Source organism: Strix uralensis, chromosome 2 (genome assembly GCF_047716275.1).
Source record: "Strix uralensis isolate ZFMK-TIS-50842 chromosome 2, bStrUra1, whole genome shotgun sequence".
In the NCBI taxonomy this organism is placed as follows: Eukaryota; Metazoa; Chordata; class Aves; order Strigiformes; family Strigidae; genus Strix; species Strix uralensis.
In genome coordinates, this window is record NC_133973.1 from 94,273,173 (window position 1) to 94,294,253 (window position 21,081).

Consider the following 21,081-nt stretch of genomic DNA (forward strand, 5'->3'; position numbering starts at 1 on the left):
ACGGGCGTGATTTTTTTTTTTTTTTTTTTCTCCTACGTACAGCGTATATAAAGGAGCCCCGCTTTCTCTCTGTGCCAGCTCTCAGGCTTTGCCATCCCAGATAACTGCAGGCATGGGACTCCCCTGAGAAACGGGATGGGAAGGCGGGAGGTGGAGAGAGGCTTCCAGGTGACTTTTCCCTCCCTGGCTGCTCTCGGTCACGGAGCTCCAAGAGACTGAGGAAGAGCCACCTGCCTCCCACTGTGGCTGCCGCCGCCGCCGGTCCTCTCCGGGCTGTAGCTCCGCCGGCTGCCCCGTTAATCAGATTAGCGAGTCTTCGCAGCCTCCGTCGCCCGCTCTTCCCTCGCAAGTGCCTGTCTCCCCTGAGAGGTGTCTCTCATTTCTGCCTCGCTCTCTCCTCCCCTTTCCACTGATCACCGTGCGATCCTCGTCAGCGCTGGGCATCGCTCCCTCTCTCCTTCTCCCTTCCTTGCTGGGTGTCTCTACCTCCTCTCGGCTCCGTGCATCACTCCATCCGTCCTCCCTCTCTCTCTCCGCACTGGTGTGTGCGCGCATCTCTCCTCCTGGCGGCTACCACCCCTCGCCTTACAGGCGCGGCGCTGCCCGGAGGAGCCGCCGCCGCTGCCGGGAGCGGGGCCGCCCCGCGCTCTCCCCGCCGCCGCCGCCGCTGCCGCCGCCGCCCGGCCCTGCCCGGCCGCCGTGAGTCCCGCCTCAGCCCGCGCCCGTCCCCCGCCCGCCGCGGCACCATGTCCGGCTCCGGCAGGAAAGACTTCGACGTGAAGCACATCCTGCGCCTCCGCTGGAAACTGTTCAGCCACCCCTCGCCGGCGGGCGGCCCGGCGGGGGGCGGCTGCCTGCCGCCCGACAGCAGCTTCGAGCACTGGGGGCCCAGCCAGAGCCGCCTGCTGAAGAGCCAGGAGAGAGGCAACAGCGCCTTCTGGAAGAAATCCGCCTCCTCCGCCTCCTCCTCGGCGGCCACCACGGCCGGCCCGCCCAACGGGACGCTGCTGCCCGCCGGCGGCCGGCCGGGTGGCGGGCCCGGGCTGGGGCACGGGCACGGGCCGGGGCCGCCGCCGCCGCCGCGCACCGTCTTCTACGTGGAGTCCCTGGAGGAGGAGGAGGCGGAGGCGGCGCCCGGCGGGATGGAGGTGGCCCGGGAGCCCGAGAAGCCCTTGGCGCCGCCGGAGCGGGAGGAGGCGCCGGGGGGCTGCGGGGATGGCGGCAGCCGGGCAACAGGTGACGGAGGCGGGCACAGGTAGGGAAGAACGGCGGCTGCGGCGCAACCTGCGCGGCGCCCGCGGGTCGGGGGGGCGGCGGGGGGTCGCCGCCTCCCTGCCGCGGGGAGCGGGGGAGTGACGGGGCTGTGTGCGGGCGTTGTCTGGGGGTGCTGGGGCCTGGGGGCGGGAGGGCTCCTCCGTCTGAAATGGCGGGGTTTGGGGGCCGAGGGGCGCCCCGCTGCGCGGGAAGGGTGGCGGGGTGCCCGAAGGTCGCGGAAGGGGCCGGCCAGCCTCAGGGTCGGGGTGCCGCGGGCAGGGGATGCCTGTCCGGTCCCTGCCCCTCCCCTTCCCTGCCCTGCCCTGCCCTGCCCCTGCCCTGCCCCTGCCCTGCCCTGCCCCGCCCCGCGCACAGGGGCCTCCCAATGCCGGCGCTCCGCGCTGGGGATCGTCGCCACCCAACTTTCTCAGAAGTTCGTTAAAATGCTAGCGGGAGGTGATGTTGTTCAAAGTATTGGGATGCCAGGTGAAAGGTAAAAGTAGAAACCTCCGCTTTCCTGGATCTCGGTGACTAAGTCGAGTCACAGCCTACCTCAGAGAAAAATAAGAATTTATTTTATGAGTCATCAACGGAGTGACACCTGAGAAGATGTAAGAACAAGCAAGGCACATCCAGGTGCTTGTGTTTCATATGAAACTTCTGCTAATGTTGAATTGCTTTTCTTTCTCAACCCCTGCCCTCCTCCCCACCCCAGCCCAAACAGAAAATCATTAGAAGAAGAAAATATATCTAACATAGAGCTTTCAGAAATACCATGATACAGATAATCCTGAGGATAAAACGCTTCATTGGTTTAACTCTGCTTGCTCCCACCTCCCCATTGTTAAAATAATTTAATTTTCATTTCCCTTGTCATTTATTACTTCGTCTATGGAAATAAATGTATAGTTCTGTTTCAAAACAGAAAAGAATGATTTGTGTTCTTCGTATTGAAAGTAAAGTATATGGTATTAAATACTCTATTAGATAAAGAGCACTGTGCATTTGTTTGGATTAATAGGCTGTAGATCAGCATACATGTGCATATAACTTTGAGCACGTTAAGCTTTTTCATAGAGACCTAAAGCATGTATTCTCTACTTGATGAAGCTCTTTGTTGTTTTGTCAGTTAGCATAGTTCATTTCATAGGAGCTACATCATTTAAACAAATATGGAATAGCTGATGGATGATTTAGGGTTTTTAAAGAAAAAGTGATGCTGAAGTTTTCATGAACTTTGGAAGTTATTCTGAACAAAAAGAAGACGCTTATTGTAGGTTTCAATACAAAATGTTATTGAGATACATTATAAAGACAGGTAAAATAAACCAAAATTATCTCTTCAGGGTTTCTGAACTGAATATAAGAGGTTAAACCCAGGTACAAATATAATCGCATTCTATAGATTTTATACTAGGTGTGTCACTGGTCTGAGAATTCTCAGAGATCTACATACTGACAGAAGCTGACTGAATTTTAATGGCACCACTTGATTTGTCCATAATAGTTGACTTGCTAGAATGGACTTCCTCATCACATACGTACTCTGTGATAATATATATATGATTCTTAACTGCTCTTTGGTGTTCATAATCCATTTATTTCATGTTCTTCGTTCATTACTACTGAAACAACACATCTAGTTGTCAGTAGCTCCTAGTCTTGTTGAAGGAATATGCTAAAATTTGTTCAGATTTAAAATAGCTAAGGCAGAGAGATACCATTTTACTATTAATGAAAAAGCCACCTTTTGAGATATGAAAATGTTTAAGCTAATTTTAGAGTCTGAGACTTCCTCTTTTTCCATCTAAGAATCTTTCATTTACCTACATGCGTTTTGAATGCTATGGCAAGAGGTGGTCAAGTGCAGCAAAAACGGCAGTTCTGTGCTTGAAAGCTCGGTGATCCAACAGTCTTCTAATGCCCTGACAAGTTATGTCTCACTCCTTCTGTAGTAGTTAGTCTCTTTATGAATGGTGCCAACTTCTTTACTTCATTATGACTACGATATGTAAACTACCCTTCAGTCCTGAGTGATAGATACCACCAAATACATCAACAGATGAATAGGTGGAACTTTCACCAAGCCTTAAGGCGTACACCTGCGTGTTTGGTACAGTGAGTGTAAAATCATTAACTCCTGTCTCTCCTTTCTGTTTTGTCCGGTACTTATTTAGCAACTACTTTTATAGTTCAGGACTGTTTGGAAGACAGTATTTTTGGTTTGTGAAAATGATGAGATTCCAATATTTGGATATGTTCCAATATAGACTGTATCCACAATATTTCAAATGTTAACAGGAGGTCTCTGTGCAGTATTAGCTAGGAACCCAGTGGTAGGACATAATGTGAGGAGCAGGTTGACATGGTGGCTTTGGTTTTATGCTTGGGATTAATAAATTTGTTGTTACTTCTATTATTATTATGTAAGTACAAGTGAAAATGACACTTTTTTTTTTTTTTCCCTTTGGCTTCTACTTGGAGTCCTTGTATCCCCCAAAGAGTTTTTTTTTTTTTTTTTCCTTATTGCTCCTCTCTGCTTGATATGTGAATTCTGTACCGGCATCTTTTTTTCAGCCCATCTCATGTTCAGAATCCCTGTTTTTGGCTATTTGTGGATTTGTAGGTACTCTGTTTTCACATGTAAGTTAAACACTTAGCTGAATGATCTTGAATTCTTAATTTTACTTTTAATAGTCTGTTAGATATTATGGTTTTTATTTAATGAGACAGCATGGTTGGGTAATAACAAGTACATTCTACTTTATTTGTTTTGTATGCTTCCATATTAATTGTCATATTTATTGTGCAGGTACTTGTATGCACAGGTAAAGTTATGTGGATAGTCCCATTGATGCTAAGAAGACTTAAGGGTTAAGACTTCATGCATGATATAAAGTACTGATGTAATTGTTTTACATTCCATATTGTATTTGTAAAAACAAAAAATGTTTTACAGTTAACAGTGTTAAAACACTATGTGATTGCTTGAAATTGCTTGAAAACTTGCATATCAAATTGGTTTAGAGCTTGCATGACAAATTTGGCAATAACTGCAGTAGATATTTAAACATAAGTTCTATTTTGATCTTAATTTTGTAAGAAAAAGCTGTTAAGAAAAAATTATCTATATAATTAATTTATAATTAAGATTTATAAATCAGCCACAAAAAATTGGAAAATACCAGTGCTAAGATTTTCTGTATATCCATCAGCTCCTATGAGTTTACAATGGAGTTTCTGCATGATCATGTTAGCTTTTCTTATGTGACGTATTAATCAACCCTCAACATGAATGGTGTACACTTAATAATCAAAGAGTCAGTACTTTATTTCCTCTTCCCTCAGTGAGTGGTAGCATGCTTTGCTTGCTTTACACTGTCCAAATCCTATGAAGATGTAATTACTCATGAGTCCTCAGCACTGTTCACCACTACACTCAGCACATGCCTCACAACTACTCATGGGTTTATCTTTACAACAGCCCTATTTTACAATGGAGCGGTAAAACAGAGAGAGAGAGAAAAATGAAAAGGAGTTCAAATTGCTGGTTTCAGAGCACATATAGCATTTTTCTCCTGCTAGTTTTGTGTTCTCGGTTGCACCCATACATCATGGGTCCTTCTGCAAACCAGTCCCACACTTCTCTGACTGTGTGCAAAAGGAATGAGGAACACAGGATTGAATTAACATATTGTTTGAGAGACAGCTCCAAGAGGATATGCTCGATATGCCTAACTCACACAAAGCAAACGCTGACAGTGCAGAAGTCTTTCACAAAACCTACAAGTATTTGAAAATACAGCTTCTGAAAGAAGATGGCAAGTCCTCCCACCGCTAGATACTGTATAATAATGTGCTGTAAAGCAAGAAGTGAGACTGAGTACTGTGCCCTCCTCACACAGCAGAGTTTCACAGTCAGATCTTGCTTCAGTAGAAAAAGTCATGAGGAAAGAGTGTTTTCTGCTGTTTCTGTCGAATTTGTCTTTGGGAAGTAAAAAATTCAATATTAATAGCATCCAAAAGTTTAAAAAGTGAGAGCATAATTTTGTAATTCAAACATTAACTGAGCAATGTAATTTACAAGTCTCTATGCTCAAAACTATTTATTGAAATTAAATCATTATTTAATAAGAAATGACAATAATGATCAGGGTAGAATCAGGAACATAAATATGTGTATTTTTAAACTATAGAATCAAAACTGTTGGATAAGCATTTTTTTTGTATTTTTCTGTTCTGATCCCACAAATCTTGCATTTTGATGCTTTTGCCTAAGTCTTCCACTTTCAAATCTTCCTTCTTTTCTCTTAGCAACCTACCATCTTGTGGTTAGCATGCTGCTATAGAAAGTTATGTGTTTGAAACCTGTCAGGATGAGCAAGAATTTCAATGCAGATTTCTAATTTAATGAGAAAATATTTTGATCATTTTAAAAAAATGTAGATAAAATTGTCATCCAGATTTACAGCTTAAGTAATTGATGTACTGTTGTACATAGAGGATTCTGGGCTCTGGTTTCTAAGTAAATGGGGTTTCCTTTTTCCAGCTTTGACCTCAGTACCGGAGCTTACAAAAAGAAGGGAATCAAGACACCTTCCTGTGTCTTAGTCTGTTGTGAGCTCTCACACCTCTAAGTATTTTCTCAAATGAACTTGGTCTTTCTGGGGTGCTATCTTCTTGGTATTATTCAGATATCAAAATATGAACTATGGATATATGAACTGTGATAGCCAGATCCTAAAATTAGATACTATAGATGTCAGATTTGTAGTTGCTTATGTTTTCCATTGACCTGGCTATCTTGTATAGACTGCTCTGTTAAGAATGTAATTTAATGCTGGGGTGGAATATAGATAACACAACTCTACCTTTCTAGGTTATGGAATCAGAAGAGATTAATTCATTTGTTTTTATCATGAGCTAGCTTTTCAACTTGATTATGAAACATAAAAATGTTTATATAACTTTTATGCTTTTATACTTTTGACTTTCACAACAAAAGAGGTAGGGTTCATACACAACACAGAATCACAGAATCACAGAATCATCCAGGTTGGAAAGGACATTGAAGATCATCTAGTCCAATCTTTAACCTAGCACTGACAGTTCCCAACTACACCATATCCCTCAGTGCTATGTCGACCCTACTCTTAAACACCTCCAGGGATGGGGACTCCACCACCTCCCTGGGCAGCCCATTCCAACGCCTAACAACCCATTCTGTAAAGAAATGCTTCCTAATATCGAGTCTAAACCTTCCCTGGCGCAACTTGAGGCCATTCCCTCTTGTCCTATCGCTCATTACTTGGTTAAAGAGACTCATCCCCAGGTCTCTGCAACCTCCTTTCAGGTAGCTGTAGAGGGCGATGAGGTCTCCCCTCAGCCTCCTCTTCTCCAGACTAAACAACCCCAGTTCCCTCAGCCGCTCCTCGTACGACATGTGCTCCAGACCCTTCACCAGCTTCGTTGCCCTTCTTTGGACATGCTCAAGTAATTCAATGTCCTTTTTGTAGTGAGGGGCCCAAAACTGAACACAGGAATCGAGGTGCGGCCTCACCAGTGCCGAGGACAGGGATAAGATCCCTTCCCTGTCCCTGCTGGCCACGCTATTTCTGATACAAGCCAGGATGCCATTGGCCTTCTTGGCCACCTGGGCACACTGCTGCCTCATGTTCAACCAGCTGTCAATCAACATCCCCAGGTCCCTCTCTGACTGGCAGCTCTCCAGCCACTCCTCCCCAAGCCTGTAGCGCTGCTGGGGGTTGTTGTGGCCAAAGTGCAACACCCGGCATTTGTCCTTATTGAAACTCCTACAGTTGGCCTTAGCCCATTGCTCCAGCCTGTCCAGATCTCTCTGCAGAGCCTCCCTACCCTCGAGCAGATCAACACTCCCACCCAACTTGGTGTCGTCTGCAAACTTACTGAGGGTGCACTTGATCCCCTCGTCTAGACCACAGACCTTTCTCCTCCAAAGTTCTGATTCATTCTCAGAGGATGCATGGTCTGTGCATGGGATGCAAAAGAGTCAGGTGATAAAAATAGTGGATCATTACAGAGCTGAAGACTGTATGTACACATGGATGGAATTAAAGTTACAAGGAAAAATCTAGTTCTAGAATGTCCTAACTGTGAAGTCTTTGGCTTTGCTACTTCTAGAAAAGTATTTCTAATGTGGGTTCTGCAGTTTTGTTTTTTAACAAAGGAAGCAGAAGAACACAGGTCACTTCATGTGCTGTCATTTCTCTTGTCCACCACTTGGCTGCAGGAGTGAAACTTGGGAATTTACTATATATTCCACTGCCACTTGAACTGATAGAATAACTGATAGCAAAAAGAAGTTCTTAATTTTTATGTGGATAATTACAATGGTGATTGTGTACTGTCTTTGCAGAAAGCCTGGGGAATACCGACAGCTGAAGGGATAGCAAGTCTTAAGAGTCTTCTGCTGCATTTGAGGTGCTAGTAGCAAGCACAGACTCATACTCTTTTCTTCTTGGTGCTCCCAAACTTATTTCCTTTTGTTCCATTGTCTTTAAACTCCTTTTGTCTTAATTGCATGTTCTCTTTCTGGATCTTACTCTAGCTTTTTTTCTCCTTTCCACAGTCTCAAACTATTTCTGACTGCCTAATTTAAATCCTAGGTTCCTTACCCAGTGTTGCTTGATTTTATTGGCTTCTCTTACGATCCACCTCCTCGGTTTACTCACTAGATTACTTTACTTTACTAGATTATGCTAATGCAGAACGGTTCATTCTTTCCTGTATCTTGTCCTAGATACTTTCATAAATCAAGTCTAGTTGTCCCATAGTTCCCTTACAGCTTCTCAGACCTCTCATTCTTCTGTTTCTCTGCCATTGTTTCCTAATCTTCGAAGTTCAGTATCCTTTACACCTTCCTCCAGCTCCTTTGTGAGTTTTAATGGAATCCTGATAGAATTCCAATTCTGATGTTTTCTCCCCAGCTCCCAGTTTTACTGTTTCTCTGACCTGTTTTCTCAACTGCTGCCAAGTTGACGGTACCATTTGCTATTTTTAGTGGGTCAGTAAGACACCTAAGTTTGAGTAATTCATTCTGTCATTGGTGAGGATTTATCTTATCTCTTTCTCAGATGCACATTTTAGAATAAGGTGAATTGTCTTCCAGACATGCCTGTTTCTCTTCATTGAGTGTTACAGTAGTCTGAAGTGGCTAGTCCAGATTTAAATGTTCAATCTAAATGTTTAATGTTCAATTAAATTTGAGCAAATGAACATAATTTGAAGTCTTCATTGCAAATTCAAACTGTTCTAAAAGGATAGAATTAATTAAATCTTGGTAGATTTTCATAGCGTTAGTAAAGAGCATATCTCTCATCCCAGTAAATCTAAGGGTGCTGCTCTGAAACATAGGACCACTAAACCTTCTAGAAAGCAAGGCTTGACAGTTATTTTTGTCGCTTTTATCCATGTAGTTTAAACATTGGCTACAACAACTTTTTTTTTTTTTTTTCCTTCAGACTTATTTTCAGAAATGCTTGTACTGTTTTGCTGGAATATTTCCAAAAGATTCAACATGAAGAAAAGATTTGGCAATGAAAATATTAGCTGCACAGAGAAGTGCTAATACCAGTAAAATGCCTCTGAAACAATAGTTATCTTATGGGTAACATCAAACAGCATTAGAAAAGGGAAATGCTGTTCAGCCTTTCCATAGTAAATGTAAATTTACATAGTAAATTGATGCTGAATCTCTATAGGTAAGCCTCCAGAAATATGGTTGGCTTGAATTTCTTTTTTTTTTTTTCTGATAAAAACAGTTTTGTAGTAATAATAGTATGGACATACATAAGTCTGTATGGGCACACAAATGTCTAAATCTGTATCATCTCTCTTTATATAAACATCATTATACATATATAGAAAGTGCATATATATATATATAAATATTTTATATATTTATGCATATACACTTACTTTTAATCTTTAGATTCCTACACAGTTATTAATAAATAAATTATAGTTGATTCCCCTATGCTATTTTTGTGAGCAGTGAAGTTCACTTAAATAGTATACATGGAAAAGAAAATAGAGCATATTGTTGGAATCTGTGCTAAATTCATAAGGATGGTGCTGCTACGTATAGGTTAACATATTCTTAACATGTGATCATTGCTTTCTAACAGCTACTTCTTATCCTTGTGACACCTTTTTTTTTTTTTCCCTGTTACAAGCAGCTTAAGAGATTGCTCTTTCCTTTTATATCTCAAACTTGCATGAAAACTGCTCCTTAAATATTATGCTATGATGTTTTGACAGAATTTCCTAGTATACAATTTTCCTGGTGTTGTTTGAACAATTTTTTAGAATACAGGATTGATGACCTAAAATAAATTATTTGCACTAGGGAAATAGCTAGATGTGTGCCATTAAAAGTTTCAGAAAGGAAATCTATCTTGTAAAAAGTTGAGAACTGCTGCAGCTTCCACAGAAAAATAAGTAATCAGTCATCCCTAGTAATACTGAAAAAAACCCCCTGAAATCCCCAAACCTAAACTTTACCAAAAATATAATTTCATCAGTGCCTAAAATTTCTGATTTTTATTTCAGGAAGTCATATCTTACCAGTAATTTAAGCCAAACACAGATACAAAATATTAACATATTAGTAATTTTTGGTAACAGTTTTACTAATGATTATAATTTTCTTTAGATGTTTTTCCATTAATCTTTTTAGTATCTTATTTAAAATTTTTTAAAAGATGTTAATTTTAGCTGTAATAACAGATTAAAACATTATAATCATTTACACTTTTAAAATATTTTTTGAATTTATTACAAAATAAGAAATGAAAACATTTAACTGCAGAATAAGCAAAACAATGTAATTTTCTCCAAAATTCATGTTAAGGTTTATCTGGAAATTTCAATACATACTTTCAATTTATATCGGGTTGTTCTTCTCTATGGTTTTCATTTGTTTCATCATCGACAAGAAATATCATATTATCTGTAGTGTATATGACTATAACTCCATATCTCCTATTTCCAGCTTGAGTATTTGTACTGGCAGTGCTGAGAATTACTGTAAGTTAGACCAGCATTACAGTTATATAGCCATAAAGACTCAGAGCATCACAGGTCATTATTACGTGTAGCCTGTGGTTTTCCAAACCACATTTCTAATCATACCTCCTATTTCTTCATTCTTCACTCCTTTACTACGTATGTCCCTGCCACATTTTGACTGTGTCACATACACCTTTTTTAGCAGTTAGGATCCAGAATCCATCTTTTCACCTACCTAGACACATCTCATCTCTAGGTTTCCACTTTCACTGCTTGATGCGGAATTCATCAGTTCTACTTCACCCATCTGGGTTGGTGTGTCTGGAGGCTTTAAAATAAAAGATTCACATCTAAATTAAAAGTCCTAGGAGTAACTTAAAGAAATCAGAAGACAACTCATCCTAGCCTGGTATTTATACAGAAGCTGCTTTTACCTCACACCAAAGACAGCAATTTACAGGAGTTCACGCTAATGATATTTTTCACGTGAAAAATACTGATTTTAATTAATGAAATAATAATTTCGTTATTATGAAAATAGAGGATGATCATGAGTATTCAATTCTCAGAAACAAACCAACAGGAATGTGCAGAGAGAATTAAGACTTAGTTCAATGTGGTGTGTATTCCAAAGTTTGGAATGATTTGCTTCAACTTGTTATATTAAAACCGAATGTTAGAAATGAAACATGTAAAATTGTATCTGAATGAAAACAGGATATTTTATCTTTTGGCCCTTAGCATTGTTTCAACGTTTGCCATTATCTCAAAATGATTTTGAAAGATGGAAATGTCTTTTTCAAAAATTAAAAATTATTTCTTGAATCTAAACCAATAATCTTTATCACTCTGTATTGATTGAGTTTAAGGCACTTACTTTCTTATTGTCTAATAAGTAGCTGGGGTCACAGTGTGGAATGCATCACCCACCATTCATTCTTTTTTAAACTGTATTAATCACATTTTCTGTTTTGCTATGTCTTATCAACATTAAAATGTTCAACCTTTTATAACACTTGGATTTGCCTGTCATCTGTTTTTATCCTTCCTCCCACTCTAACCATATGGAAAAACCAGCATTGTTTTGACCTTATGGTATCTTTTTACTGCTGTTGTAGTCTGCTTTGTGCAAAGCTCAAAGAGGAACCCAAAACTGAATCAAATCAAAGATCACAAAAGATCCTTTCATCTGACAGGTATAATCACACACCTGTACCTTATTTGTTGAATGTAGTCCTAGGATTGAATCCTATTTCGACTCTTAATTCTTTCTAGTGAGTCTTCAACTATGTAAGTGATTCATACCTGTAAATAGGATGTAGAAATATGTAAAGAGAGAAAATACAGAATACATAGTTTGTTGTGCTTGTGTGGTTTTGTTGAAGCTGTCTCCTCCCAGAATATCGTATAGTTTAGTGATGAAGTTCTTTCAGAGCATAGAAGTTATCTTATGTTTCTGGGCAAGTGTCATAAGTATGGAGAAATCATGCAAAAAGAACAGTGCATCTGTATTTGCAAGAATATATGGCACTTCAGATACTCAACTTTCTGTTCTTAGACTTCTGGCTGCCTTTGGACATGTAAGTTCTTTTTCTGTTTAGACAGGTAAGGTGTGTCACTAATCCAGGCCTTCAGGCTGACCTGGTTCACCACTTTTTCTCAAATTCCTTGTTATTTCTCTAGTTATAAATTGGAATCTGGAACAATATTAGTATATATCCATTCATTAGTAATCTCCACATGCACTGGTATATTTTTATGCATGCAATTGAATTATAATAATTTGTGAATGTCTGAAAGATTATTTTTATAAAATGATTTATCAGAGAACTTTTTAGTACTAGTCATCATGCTAAATATACTCCTGTGTAATATATGGTGGATCTATTTATGCAAGTTGAATTTTTTTCTCAGATGTTTTGTCTTAATTTTTATTATTAATTTATCCAGAATTATGGCCTACTTTTTATATCAATTATCTGAAGTTCAGAACAAAAATACTCCAAAAGAAATTAAAAAAAAAAAAAAAAAAAGCAATAGTAAGCACAACTTCAAAATATATAAGATTCAAAACAAGGAAGGAGAGAGGAGAAAGAAGGGGAGAGAGAGAAGTAAAGAATGCAGAATAATCAGTGTTTTAATATTTTCAGTTAGTGGGAGCAAATTTTAAAATCTTTTTAGTCTTCTGTTGACAGACACAAAGACTTCAAACTACTGCTACATTTCAGAAGATTTTTTTAATAGAAAAAGCTTCAATAAATAATTGTTTGTTAATCAACAATGCCTTCACCAACATATTTGATTATAATTAATCCTCCTGAATTGAGTTTTGCATATCTTGACTCTTGTTATTTTAATTTAGAAGATTAATCGCTTCTGTTTGAAAATATAATAGTCTTTGAGAGGATTGGAATTTAGATAAAAGCGAATGCTTCTGTACACTGTTCATCTGGACTGGAAATGGAATTTATGAAAACTGCTATAAAAAGAATGCAAGAGGAAAGCCTTGTTCACATACAAAATTAGACACAATAGTTGGTATCAGTTGGAATTCTTTGTAGGTTTCTTTTCGGCCCAGTGCTTTCATTGTAGTAACTTATAACTAAATAAGGAAATAAAGCATATGCTTCTTAAAAGTAAAATTGAAAAGAGTCTTAGAGGATTCATTAATATGTTAGAGGAGAGAATTAGAATGCAAAATAATTTGAAAAAACAGAGACATCCTCTGAAAAAATGAATATGGAATAGTTCAACTTGCTATCTTGTCACAAGAATAATCAGCAGAGATATGCAGTGGGATCAGTCCTGCAGAAGCTTTGCAGTTAAACAGCAAGTAAATACAAATCAACAATGCCATGCTGCTGCTATAATGTAATCATAAGAATATATAAACAGATACATAGCCTGCAAAACAATTTAATAATTCCTCTTCTCTGATCAGTTTTGGTAGAGCTTCAGCTCTACTCTGTTGTCCAGGACAGTCACAAAATGTATGGATTGTTTGGAGAAATTCTGAGTGAAAAATCACAAGAATTTTAGAAAACATGTTGTACCAAAAAAAAAGATTAACGTAGGAAAGAATTATTTTGGGTTTTAAAGATTTGATAACAATAGTCATATACTCTTCCTATGAAAGGAATGTTAGAAAAGACTTAGAAGACATTGAATTACTGGAGTGTGTCCAAAGAAGGGCAACGAAGCTGGTGAAGGGTCTGGAGCACATGTCGTACGAGGAGCGGCTGAGGGAACTGGGGTTGTTTAGTCTGGAGAAGAGGAGGCTGAGGGGAGACCTCATCGCCTTCTACAACTCCCTGACAGGAGGTTGCAGAGAGCGGGGGATGAGTCTTTTTAACCAAGTAACAAGCGACAGGACAAGAGGTAATGGCCTCAAGTTGCACCAGGGAAGGTTTAGACTAGATATATAGGAAGCATTTCTTTACAGAACGGGTTGTTAGGTGTTGGAATGGGCTGCCCAGGGAGGTGGTGGAGTCCCCATCCCTGGAGGTGTTTAAGAGTCGTGTTGACATAGCGCTTAGGGATATGGTGTAGTTGGGAACTGTCAGTGTTAGGTTAATGGTTGGACTAGATGATCTTCAAGGTCTTTTCCAACCTGGATGTTTCTGTGATTCTGTGATTCTGTCATTTAAATCACTCATGAGATGATCAGTAAGAAACTGATTCTACAGATACTGATGCACAGGAACAGATTTTGTGGGAGTGGTGTGGCCTATTTGATATCTGGGATTAGAAGAATAGTTTAGACAAATGTCTGTCAATCATGACACGTTTAAGCATGACAGCCCTTTTGCCTTGAAGAAGGAACTGTATTCTCTCACAAACTATCAGTCAGTAATCTTTCTATGAAAAAGTTGTCTGCAGAGCTGACAAATTTAAAAAAAACTAACCTTTCATATGGCGATTAAACGTTTTTTGTTACCATCCCATTTTTACAGCATTCTTTGAATATATCTACAATGTAAGTATATCCTCTCTTTACATTTTATGGCTTCCTCATTTGATTTGCTCTTCCACTGGAGTACTGTGGTGTGCCAGATGTCATGACTATACATAACTAAAATCAGTCCCCATCATGTTAGGCATTTAACATATACGCATACTCATATCTTAAAAAGCTTAGAGTTTAATGAGATTATACTAATTGGAAGTAAATGCCAGTACTATTATCTGTTTTTTTTTAAGACATAACACAGAAGCAAAAGTAACTGAATTACCTGGGGAAATTTATAAACTGAAACTAGCTGTTCTGAGTCTGAGTCCGTAAAGACAAGTCCCTATATCCTCTCAAATAAATGATGTAGGAAAATAAATTCATCCACACTACTTATAAAAATGAAGTTAAAGTGTATAATTAAAACTTATGTGTTTAGTTCCTCAAACTCTAAAATTTAGTGTGTTTCTTTTTGTGCATCATCTTCATCGATATCCCCTCAATGAGCCAATTCAGTGTCATATTTCTCTTTATATCATCTTAAAAAGATTGTGGAAAATATCATTAAGTTTTTTTCTTCCAGAAACAAATAGTGAATTAGATACAAAATAAAGACTTAAAAGTAGTTTTGTATCATTCCTAATAGCACTATGTATTCTCTAGTACCATCTGTCTCCACCATCTAAGTTGTTAGGTTGATTTCTCTTCAGGTGATACTGTTTTCATGACAGGCTTCAAGAATTACTGAAGCTCAGAGTTGAAGTAAGTTCTTTTTATGTGCTAGGCTCTTAATCCTCTCATAATAAGAGAATACACAGCATTAAGAGTGTAACTCACAGAATCAAATATGGTTGTCTCATCAAGGCGATTGCTGTCTGAAGTGTCCTGTTTCCTTTGTGGTGGTGATTGGGAATTATGTAGCAAAAAAAGGCAGGGAGTAATTAAGAAAGGAAGGAATTTGCTTGTCTTATGAACCTTCTTCTAAGAGGCTTCCTTCTGAAGGAGAAATTAGTTGGAAGGCTTCTTTCCAAATTTCAGTCATTAAGAACTGATACAGATGTTTCTTAAATGTTTTGTCTGGTATTGAAATTAATTCCTTTGTGCATGACACAAGAACATTTTGAAAAGATCAGTGAAAAAGTTCAAGGTATAGAAAACTAAAGAATAGTAAGATTAACTAATCTCCAGAATAAATATTGGAAAGAATTTTTTTCTTTTTTTTTCTGTAGACTAATTGTTATATTACAACAGGGGCGTATCTAGGCATATGTTATTTTGCAAGGTGAAGTCAAATAACTTCACTCTTCAGGGGCTTGTTTTTATCTCTTGCCTGTTTGTGTAGTCTAAACAGAACCGCCCGTGATTACTGTGCAGTAGGAAAAGCTCAAGTATACTTCAGGATTTTTATTTTGTTTTGCTTTTTATGTTAGCATATGAAAACAGAAGTTGAAAAAAAAAATCCACCCAACAGATGGTTTGTACATTCTGTTGCAAGCAGATGATAGGTGCTCCAACTAGTATTATGCAGATAACATTGTCTGCTCAAAGTTTGGAAGAAAGTATGATAATGGCCTAAATTAAACAGAAAAATGTCAATATGTCCTTTTTTTAATGTTAAAAGGTGAATTATCTGCATATTTCAACATATGCACAGTTGTATGTTTCTGTGTATATAAATACAGATAGACAAGCTGGGAAACCAGGAACAATACTAATTTCCAATGTACTGCTGCCTCTGTATTCAAATGTCATGTTTTGATTTTATGTCCCAAACTTTGCTGTCAGGGCCACAACACTGTAATAAAACTTAAATGTCTACACGTTTGAGCGTATTGATATGCCAGTTAGATGGGTCCCGGTTTCCTTGCTGATATGTATTTCTTTTTAATTTTCATATTTCTTCATTAGTTATTCCAATTTTTCCTGGAAAAAGTACAAATAATGATACTGCCTTTTTGTCTTTTCATAAAAACACTACTATGGAGGAGACTGTGGTGAAGCTTAGAAAAATACATTTCCCCTTTGCATGAAGGTGAAACTTAATTTATCTGAGATTCCTTACCATTACCATAACAGACAATCGTTCTGTCCAAGACTGAATTCCAGCATCCTTTCAGAGTAAGCAGCAGTTGTAATGACCGCTTCTTCACTATTGTAGATGTTTCTCTCTTCAGGAACAGAACACTGTCTCAAAAGGTAAGGTAAAAAATGAACCAACCAAACACAAATCTTACGTCATGTACAGTAGACAAGTTTCAGAAATCAAAACTCAGTGTAAAGCTGTTCTAATGGAAAGATAAGTGATGTCTCAAAGCCAGGTATTCCTAATGACTATTTCTGTAAATTATATTGCGTGCCTTGTCTTTGCTATGCAGATTTTCAGAAAATCTTGTAAGGTTATTTGCATTTTTTGTTTTTCTGTAACTTTTATTCCTTTTCAATATTAGTCTTGTTTTTTAAACTTCTGGAGAGAGTTGGAGTCTGGAAAGTTTCCACACTGCTCTGTGGAATTTTCAGAACATTATTAGGAATTGGAAACATGAATGTAATTGGAAAACTAAAATACAACATACCAGAAATCTGAAGCAAGAACTTCAGAAATAAATCTTTGACAGCTTCCAGTAATTGTATTCTTGACAACTGTTTTAAATATTTGGAATTTTTTTTTTGTTGGGGCCCACCATATGTTATTAAGTTTAAAAGCATATCTCCTGTCAAAATTTAAACTTATGGTTCATGTTGTAATAAAGGATTACAGAAGATAAAAAACTTACAAAATTTTTTTTTCAGTCCCTGATTTCCTTTATCATTCAAATTACTTCTCACACTAATTTGTAATAATGTCTGATCTTTAAGTGTGCTTTTTAAATGAGTCCTTCTTATAACAAGTTCCTTTAGACTTGTTTGAAAATGAATGGAGGCCAAAATGTGTTAAAGGGGCGAAAAAATAATCCCTATGTATAAAATGTGATCATTCTATTGTAATTCAGTTCACTGTGGAAGGGTCAGTCAAAAATACGTTTCTTTTCTCTACACAAAAGCGGAGATGAACATGAATTTTCCATGAAAACATTTTTGTAAGAAAATACTGTTTTATAAAAAAAATAGTGGGAAGGAGTCATTCCACTGCATGATTTATTGATTTAAAACGAATAATTAAGAACTTTCAAAATTACTGAAGCATCCTCAATGGCATATGAACAAAAAGGCTGCAGTCTAATTTAAAAAATATTTTTGCTTCAGAGATCATAATTAGATAGTTTAAAAGCCTGAAGTGTGTTACAAAAACTAATACTAAATTATTTAAATGAATGTGTTGAATTGAGCTGATTAGGACTTCTTATTTACTAATTTTTGAATTCTTCCCTGTGTATAGTTATCTCACTTCAATAATCTTTTATTTTTTAGAGTCTCCTGTGTTTACACATACTTGGTATATCATTGAAAACAGCCAAGGATTTAAATAGCAATAATCAGTTTTAAATACTTTACAGTATTCCTTGCCTTTTTAACAAATATACTGAATTATTCTTATATTAAGGTTTATCATTTACTATCAACATAGTATTTCAACCTTATTTTTCATTACTGCTCATAAGTACTCAGTAAAATGGAGTGTCAAAGGGGAATGAGCCATAGCAGTCTCATATCAGAAATACTATTTTTGTTAAAATCTTAAAAGGGGCAAAAAAGCAGTATTATTCTTCTGCTAAACTTTTTCTCAAATGCTGTGTATTGTTCCTGCTGTATGACCTTTTAAAATGGCTTTGTTTTTTCAATCTCTACATTGTATTAGAAATTAATTTCTGAGAGTAAAAGAACAATTCTTAGGTATTATAATTAGAAAATCCAGGAGAAATGGCATGCAAGCAAGAGAAGGAGTACTAAATTTTTAGTAACCTTCTTCAGACTACGATAACTTTTCTTAGTACTATTTTTGTATATTGGATTGTCAGGTCCAAAACAATTTAACAACTTTGGCAAATTTTCTTTGCTAAAACTGCAGGGATTCAGCATCAATGAAGCTATTTTAGCCTTGTTTTTACAGTGATGTATCAGTTTACTAATAGGAGTTTGTCCAATTTAATTTTATTCATCTAAAATAAAGACCTCTAGACCAGTAGTCATATAGCCAACATAATGGACTAAACAGTTGTATATAGCTTATGTGAACGAAGAAGGTGTGGCATATGCTGCACAAAATGAGCCCTCTATCGGTGGGATGAAAGTACGTGCATTAGTTAGACAAGTGAAAGCAGAAATTCATTTTACAGTCCAAAGCCAGCGTCAGATGGTTCTGCAAGTACCAAAGCGTCCGACATTTAACTGTTTAGATGGACCTTTGTTAATAGTACTCAAACAGTACTACTGTTAATCTGCTGTAGATGCACCACAGAATTAAAGGTGGCAAGGTAAGTCTATGAAATAATGGTATATGAGTAAAAGACTTCAACCACTGAAAATTTGTGTTTGCACGCTTTAAGTTTGATTTCCTTTCAGATCAGATTTTCTGCCATCTCCATAAAATTTTGTGTTGTACCTCTTGCATCCTAACCTTTTCTTATTATCACGTCAGAAAAAAAATGATGTATTAGGATAAGTACTGAAAATAAGTATGTTCCGACAAGTTTTGTAAAACACTGTCATTTGAAAATGACAGCCTACATACCACCACCAAAGTACTTTGTGAAAGGATAGCATTATTCTCTGAAGAGGTAACAGAAAATCTTGTTCTAATTCAAACCAAAAAGCAAAAATGCATAAGAAATCAAGACTCATTAGTTCTGGTGCTCACAGAATTATTTGTTTAATTTTATTACAATGTTATTTTTTCTGTATATAGAAGAGTTTTAACTTTAAGTTAAAAAGCTAACAGCCAAGTCTTGGTTAAAAACTAACCTCCCACTGGTGATTGTTAGGACTCTAATCTTTTAATTTGTAACTGACTGTAAATCACTGTAATGATTTTTTAACTGAAAAAAATAGATCTGAGGAAGTATAAAACAAAACAACTGACAAAATAGTTGTAAGAAGAATGTGAACTGCTACTGTCATAATGGCAGTTTAATTCATTTTACTTTATAGCTACATCAATTTAGGAACATTTGCAGGAAAGTTACTGTATGTCAGCTGAGAAGCAGTAATATCTTAAGATAGGTCAGCTTGTTCACTTGCTACCATCTGCCCATATCCTAAGACTGAAAATTTTACATGTTAAGTGTTTCATTTTATTCAATAAAACAGAAGAATGAAATTGCATCTAGATTAGTATCCACAGACCTGAAAAGTTACCTGAAAGGAGTTAGGCTTGGAAGGGATGGATGATTCACTTTGCTCCAAAAGTTGTTGTGAAGGGCTCCACATTAGTGGTATAGAATGAAACCAGGATTGTCTACGGACGTTTATTATTTTGTTGTTTAGAAGATTCTTGGGTCTGAAGCAGAATATTAATTTCAGTGAGAGAAACTGAAACTTAAGTGGTGTGGTAGGAAGAGGCATTTTTAGGTTCTCATATTACAAGGGAAGCAGAATCACAATTCTTGAGTGAGAATATCATCATTGAGGTAGAGTGTCTCAAGTAATTTTAGCCATTTACATTTAGATTACTTATTCTGGTGTGTGTTTCTACACTCTATAGCCAATGGAGAGAATTATGTATTGTAAACCATGGTTCAGCTGACATATATCAGATGTCTACAGTAATATGGAATGGATTGTGCTTCAGAAGTGCTTAGTATTCTATAATGCCTGTTCTGTGTTTCCATAGAATTTCTCTGTGTATAGAATAATGTAGAATAGACTGGGGCAAGGCCAAATCTGAATTTTACCCTGCTAATGTGCTTTCATTACTAGGGAGGCAGCCCAAGCCTCATCAGCTTAACCTAAAATGATAGAAAGAATGAATTAAAAGAGGAGAAACATGCTTTTAACAGTAGAAGTAAAGAATAATTTTTGCCTGCTGTCTCCCATATCTAGGCATAGTTACTTGAAATTACAATTACTAGTACAAAAAAAGAAGACATTATAAAAATAACTCCATTTGCAGAAAGCTCTAAGCAAAAGATGATAGAAACCAAGAATTGCACAGTACAGTTCTTTATAATGAAAATTCTATAAACTACAAAATTGCTATACAAAATTAAAATTTCAGAAGATAAATAAAATTTTTAAAGCTACTCTTGCAGTTTAAAGTGATATTTGCAGTCCAATGCACATAGCTATTTACCTATGGAGAAGTAAAAAAAAAAATAAAAATAAAAAATTAAAATTTTTAACAGGGCTGAAATGTCTGCATTCATCTATTTGAATTATTTTTTAATGTCCTTAAGAACTGCATGTAAGAATTTCATATAGGGATACTGTTTGGAGACACAGGATGAATATTTCTGAATTCAAACATAATGCATTCAAATTGAGGCCCAATCTTACAGAGTCCCATAGGTATTGACAATTCTGCTACTAATTTTGTTTAAAATACATTTGACTTCTAGTGACGAGTAGTGCCTGATCAAATTTAGGGATTGGTCAAGACCAACTAATTGAAAGTTTTGAAATAAAGTTTGTAACAATTTCATTTTATTGGAACTCAAAGGTTATTCTTTTTTTCTGTTATGCATTTATTGAAAACAAATTTAGCATGAGGAAAATAAAGAAGAAAGAATCAGAAAAGCTTCTCTTTAAAGCAGCAATGTAATAAAATGCACATTTCTTTCATTTTTGTTAGATATACTTGCTCTCTTTTAAACAGAACTTATCAGACACTCAGCTCTTGTCTTAATATTTTATAACCTTAAACCTTATAAAACTTTAACTCTGATATAAAAGTTTAA

The 21,081-nt window shown here is 37.4% G+C and overlaps 1 protein-coding gene across 2 annotated transcripts in view; it reads left to right on the forward strand.

Annotated features, from left to right (window-relative positions):
- Positions 1-746: 746 nt before the first annotated feature.
- The window catches only part of KLHL1 (kelch like family member 1), a 263,122-nt gene continuing 242,787 nt past the window's right edge, over positions 747-21,081 (forward strand). For both annotated transcript variants that reach the window (XM_074859534.1, XM_074859535.1), the window contains exon 1: positions 747-1,255. In XM_074859534.1, coding sequence (XP_074715635.1) covers positions 747-1,255 — 509 coding nt within the window. The remainder of the gene's footprint in view (positions 1,256-21,081) is intronic.